This window comes from Poromitra crassiceps (assembly GCF_964638095.1).
Source record: "Poromitra crassiceps genome assembly, chromosome: 8".
Taxonomy (NCBI): domain Eukaryota; kingdom Metazoa; phylum Chordata; class Actinopteri; order Beryciformes; family Melamphaidae; genus Poromitra; species Poromitra crassiceps.
Genome location: NC_139629.1, coordinates 39,076,229 through 39,082,867, shown reverse-complemented (window position 1 = coordinate 39,082,867; position 6,639 = coordinate 39,076,229). Strand labels below are relative to the sequence as shown.

Sequence of the window (6,639 nt, the reverse complement as noted above, 5' to 3'; positions counted from 1 at the left end):
TTGTGAAGCGTGTGTATTCTCTAAAGTCACATCATGTCTGTTGTGAAGCGTGTGTATTCCCTAAAGTCACATCATGTCTGTTGTGAAGCGTGTGTATTCTCTAAAGTCACACCATGTCTGTTGTGAAGCGTGTGTATTCTCTAAAGTCACATCATGTCTGTTGTGAAGCGTGTGTATTCTCTAAAGTCACATCATGTCTGTTGTGAAGCGTGTGTATTCTCTAAAGTCACATCATGTCTGTTGTGAAGCGTGTGTATTCTCTAAAGTCACATCATGTCTGTTGTGAAGCGTGTGTATTCTCTAAAGTCACGTCATGTCTGTTGTGAAGCATGTGTATTCTCTAAAGTCACACCATGTCTGTTGTGAAGCGTGTGTATTCTCTAAAGTCACGTCATGTCTGTTGTGAAGCGTGTGTATTCTCTAAAGTCACGTCATGTCTGTTGTGAAGCATGTGTATTCTCTAAAGTCACATCATGTCTGTTGTGAAGCGTGTGTATTCTCTAAAGTCACGTCATGTCTGTTGTGAAGTGTGTGTATTCTCTAACGAGCTGAAGCGTGTGTATTCTCTAACGAGCTGAAGCGTGTGTATTCTCTAACGAGCTCTATTTATTTCTGTTTCATCTGGCAGAATGCGGGAGCGGGGTCCTTGCCTCTGCGGAGTAGGTGTGTGGAGTCTCCTGCTGTCCCTCTGGCTGGCCTCCCTCACACATGCACACAGGAGTCACACTGGTAGGTAGATATGTGTTTAATTAATTAATTCCTTTTTTTAAGTGAATCCGTGTGTGTGTGTGTGTGTGTGTGTCTGTGTACAAGTCCCTGCCAGTCTGCCAGCGTCCGTGTACAGTAGTAACCAGAGATGGCGCCACTCGAGTCTGCGACTTGGACTCGAGTGGCACTTAAGTCCCGCACACACACGCAAACAGTGACTTCAGACTTGATTTGAGACTCGTCCTCAAGAGACTGTATCAGACACCTGAAAACTCACCCGGATAGCTCAATCACTTTCTAATGTCTGTACGTGAACAAAAACGGCCAGGTAACCGTTAACTTAATCGTCCACGTTCCGCTGCCACCATCTGCTGGCCAACGCTAAACCCAGAGAAAGACCATGTTAATTATTAACGTTGTCTGCAGGCAGGTTACAGGGTTATTGTTGACCACCACGCAACATTACAGGCTCATTAGGTTACATTACACTAGATTTGATAGGCTAGGATGTCCATGTCTTAATTTACAGTATGCTAGATTATAATTAGTTGGAGACCCAGTGTAATTATACAATTGCCTACTGTTGTACTTTAACTGTTATTGGAAAATAGTTTACAGTTATTATTGCATGCATAATCATGTATTAGCAATGTTTTCCTCAATACTTGGTCTATCTACAGCCGTTACTCATTTGGTTTGGCCACTTTACTGCTGGGTTTCCAACGTACTGCTGCGCTGCTGTGGCAGCAGTGTGAGAACAAAGAAAACACCTCACTACTATAATAAGGCCACCGGAAGCTCAAGCCAGCCGAGCGTGCGAGCTACGGGTGAGCGCGCCGAGCGTGCGAGCTACGGGTGAGCGCGCCGAGCGTGCGAGCTACGGGTGAGCGCGCCGAGCGTGCGAGCTACGGGTGAGCGCGCCAAGGTGCGAGGCAGCAAGACACGCTAGGAATGAGTGCGCCAAGCTTAAATAACCAAAGCCCCCACTTTTGCTGCTGCGGCAGTACTGCAGCAGTACCACAGAAAAGTGGCCAAACTAAGTGAGTAACAACTGTACTGAAGCTGTACAGTATGTTCATGTTACAAGGCAACATAGTTATTAACTTTAAAAGAAGCTTTCATTGTGTGTGTGTGTGTGTGTGTGTGTGTGTGTGTGTGTGTGTGTGTGTGTGTGTGCGTGTGTTTTCTCCATATTGCAATAGCCTGTTTAAAGTGATCCTATACCGCAACAACTAATCAAAGCTGATACTGTCTGCTAATAGCTAAAGGAGTGATCGTAGAGTTGAGAGAGATTTGACTTGGACTCTAGCTCAAAGACTTGAGACTTAACGTGAACTTGCAGAAAATGACTTGTGAGCGTGTCTGCATACTGCATCTGTTCTAGACTAGCACTGCGGCGGCCACTGCAGCCAATTTCATTTGCATTGTTGTAAAGTTGAAGTGAACGGGCGCTGCTGTGGCCCCTACAGGGAACGCAGCGAGGTCTCACTCCCAATGAAATAAAGTGGCCGAGGAGGCAGGAAGAACACACAAAAAGTGATTTAATAAAAGAGGAGTAAGAGTAAATCCAACAAAGTGTCTTCTTAGTTCAGGGGCTTTCACTTCGTCATGTAATCTTGGTGTAATCCCATCAGGGCGTGGCGGCTCCTAGTGGTGGAGGAGAGCAGAGCGTGAGCAGTGAGCCTTACGGATTAAGAAAGCCACCGTTCAGGCGCTTCCCTTCCCAGCAGGACAAACGGCCTCACCTCTCCGCTTCACACTCACAATATAAACTGTAGCTCCAACGTTTTCATATAGCAACATTTTATCTGTCCCTGTAAATTAAACCATGAAGGCTACTTATATATTTTGTATGTGTCCATTTGGTCATCTACTGTACTACCATGCAAAACAGCCAGCAATCTTTTGTCTATTTACTTTTGAACTAGTGCAGTGCCCGTTCCCCCATGCACCACCCCGTGGGTGCTTCCCCCCCGCACACACACTGCACTCTGTCAGGTCCCCCTAAGCGCAAGTTTGAAGTGGATCCGAGAAATGGTTCTCCAGATACACGAAGGACAGACATACAGACAGTCCTGGAATAAGTCCAAATTGCATGAAATGCGGCACCACACTCCACATCCCGAGCAGCGCACTCCCCAAGTTTGAAGTCACAATCGGACAAATGTTTCTCGAGATAAAATGCTTTTTGTGTTGCCAGTAGGTGGCATTATGTCAAATTGCAAGAAATTCAGCGCCGCACTACTTAGAGTTCCCAGGAGCACACTCCCCAAGTTTGAAGTCAATCGGATGAACGGTTCTCAAGATAAACCACTTTTTGTGTTGCCAGTAGGTGGCGCTGTGCCAAATTGCACAAAATTCGGCACTGCTATATGTCAGCTTCCCAGCAGCACACTTACCAAGTTTGAAGTCGATCAGATGAATGGCTATCGAGATAAACCGCTTTTTGTGTTGCCAGTAGGTGGCGCTATGCCAAATTGCACAGAATTCAGCTCCCTGTACTCCGTTGAGTCCCCCTAAGGGCACTCCCCGAGTTTGAAGTCGATCAGATGAATGGCTATGGAGATAAAGCGCTTTTTGTCTTGGCGCTATGCCAAATTGCACAGAATTCAGCTCCCTGCACTTCCTTGAGTCCCCCTAAGCGCACTGCTCGAGTTTGAAGTCGATCGGACGAACGGTTCTCAAGATAAACCACTTTTTGTGTGGCCAATAGGTGGCGCTGTGCCAAATTGCACGAAATTCGGACATGCACTGTGTCGAGTTCCCATCAGCGCACTCCCCAAAGCTGAAGTCGATCGGACAAACGGTTGTTGAGATAAACCACATTTTCTATGTTGCCAGTAGGTGGCGCTATGCCGAATTGCACAAAAACAGGGCACTGCACTGCACAATAGAGCACACTCCCAAAGTTTGAAGTCGATCCGACCAACGGTTCTTGATGGCATGCAGCAGATGATGCCCATCCATAAGCAGTGGTGGAAATGGCCAGGTTTTACTCTGGGAACCCTACTTACACAGGATGCGGGTTCCCGGAAGTGGTGTTGCCCTAGAGCAGAGGTTCTCAAATGTTTTTTAGCCAAGGACCCCTTATAAGATAGAAAATATACCGGGGACCCCCTCATTCTGATTTGTGATTTGTAATCACGGTAACGTGCTTGACATTTAAATGGATAGGTTTGTCAGATTAGAATGTAATCCATGAACCATTTTGGATTTAAAGCATAACATATTTTCATTGAACAATGAAGCTTTTGCACACACAAAAAGTCCCTGGGGGTCCCCGGACCCCTATTTGAGAACCACTGCCCTAGAGGATATTATTTCTGAATGCGTGACTCATTATAGCCTACCATTATAGCCACTTAAAAATCTCTTAGAAATCTCACTTAACTAATATCACTGAGCTCTACTGATTATTTCCCCTTGATTTTATTCATGACAGACTTGTAAATGCATATTTGGACAGGCACATACATAGGAGGAGATTTCTTCACCCTCTGCTCTTAATTGGAACCTGAGGAGGGATGCTGCCCCCCTAAACACAGGGTCGTTAACAGGGTCATTCCTGTGTTGACTTTCCCTTGTTAGTGTCAACGACGCTACTTAAAGCTGGGGCTTAGGGCTTGAAGGAGCAGAACTGAAGACAAATATTCAAATATCGAACGTGTTTCGCATCCGAATCACACAGAAACAGGGCACTGCACTCCATCAGGTCGCCATCAGCCCACTCCCCGAGTTTCAAGTCGATCCGACCAACGGCTCTCGAGATACGCGAAGGACAGAGAGAGAGACAGACAGACAGACAGATGCTATCGTCATTATAGTATAGATTTCCAGTTCAAATGACCATTAAGTAGAAATTATTTATTTTTCAGTGAAACAATGCAGGAAACATTACACAAAAAACATATTTTTCTTAGTCTGTCCACCCGTCCGGGAGACTATTTCAAATGTGAAGAAAGAGTGGGGCTTGGTTTCCCTCCTCTCTCTTAAAGATGAAAAGCTCTGTCTATCTGATGCTGATCGTTTCAGTCATCTACCTGGGTCTTGCACAGTTGTTAGGAGTCTCACTTTCTCCATCTTGCAATAATCTTTTGAACACTTTCTTCTTTCTTGCACTTTTTTGTCAAGACACTTTTACACCTTTTGTTGGTTTTAAGATTGGAAGGGTTGAAGTGGCAGCAGGGTGCACACAAGTAAAGAGTGGAAAAATACTACTAATATATTTGATATTACACACATTTTCTGTTAAATATAGGCTACATTATGTTTTCCGGCAGTATTGTTTGACACCAACAAATACATTATCTATACTGAATGGCTGATTGACTGAAGATTTAATAAACGAAAGCGTGTGGTCTCTGACTTTTGCACACTACTGTACATATACCGTACAGTACATAGACATATAGAAATGTAAACATGTTTCTTGGAAAGCTTCCTGGAAGACTCTATTAGCTTGCTGGACTGCAGGAGTCAGGTACTGTAGCTAATTAGTCACAGGAGAGTTCAGGTGCAGCTGCCAGCACAGCACCTGGGCATCATCACCCAGTTAGAATGTGCGTGGAAGTCATCCTAAATATTATTCAGAGGAAATTCCACCAGAAACCATCAACACATTAATCTCAGTACATCATGCATCGTTGACATCTGTAGCCCAGCAAATTGTTTAGTTTATGTCAACCTGTTCTTTAGAAGTTCTCAGCTTGAACTCAGACTGCACTCAAACTATCTACAGGACTAAACTACTCAATAGTAAGCAGTGACACACTGATAGGCAGCCGTGCACCATGGAGGACCAAGAGTATGCAGGTTTTCATTCCAGCTACAGTATAGTCTACACCGGGTCATTTCACTGATTAACTACTGTACAGTCTACACCGGGAATTCAAAATGGAAATCTCCTGGTGCAGTCTTTGGTTGGAATGGAAACTTCTCGGCATCCTCTCAGCCCTCCCTGACACACGGTTGCTTCTTCCTGCAGGAGGAGCTTTCACTGTTCATGTCCTCATGATTATCGAGCGCCCAGACAAGCTTTTCTGGATTCCTCCCCCTTTCAGTCTGACGTGAAAAATGTGTTAATGAGTGCCGTTAATACGTCATCATACAGTATGTCATTTTTACTGACTGATTATTTCTGCCATTTTAAGAAAAAGAATGATTAGCAAATGGGATTCAAAAACCCCACTTATTTTCCTGATATGCCAAAAAAGAAAGGAGAAAAAGAAACGACATGGAGATATTGTGAAAGCCTGAAATGACAACACTTGAGAGGACTCTCATGGTGTGAAGTTGTCCAGGCTGCTGCAGGCTTTACCCAAGGGTTGCCACAGCACAGTCAGACGGATAGAAATCCTGTCTTTGCACATGAGTAGTTGTTAACTTAATCCTCCCAACTTTTGATAGATAGAAAGTTTTGAACTTTCCAAGAAAAGTTCTCTCTGGCTGGATAAACATTTCTGTAGGAGTGCTGGAGTAAAAAGATAGACTTCAGTAGGTTACTTTATTTTTTATTTTTTTTACCTTTATTTAACCAGATAAGACCCATTGAGACACAAGATCTCTTTTACAAGGGTGACCTGGCCAAGAGGCAGCAACATCATCAGCAAATACATACAATTACAAGTAAAAACAAACAAGACAAACATAAGTACAGACTAAGAATACGATCTACTGAAACAGGAGAACAATAAAAACGAATTAAAATGTAAAAAGTGCCAAAACATCAGTGCGGAAAGTACTAAAAGACACAACTGAAAGTAACAAACTATGCGTCATGGCAGGAGCAGCTAGTGCATGCGTTTGTGTATCAGTGTGTGTGTGTAGCCTATAGGGTTACATCAATACATCAGTGTATACCAGCTACTGCCCTGCCTGCATTGGCCTGCCAGATATGTTCGGGGTCGTGCATGCACATAATAACGCTAAGAC

The 6,639-nt window shown here is 44.2% G+C and overlaps 1 protein-coding gene across 1 annotated transcript in view; it reads left to right on the top strand.

Moving 5' to 3' along the window:
* Positions 1-629: 629 nt before the first annotated feature.
* LOC310780701 (chemokine-like protein TAFA-2) overlaps positions 630-6,639 on the top strand; it is a gene marked incomplete at both ends in the record, with an annotated part of 174,035 nt that continues 168,025 nt past the window's right edge. Inside the window, one exon of the mRNA XM_083641212.1 lies at positions 630-729. Within this exon, the coding sequence (XP_083497338.1) occupies positions 630-729 (100 nt within the window). The remainder of the gene's footprint in view (positions 730-6,639) is intronic.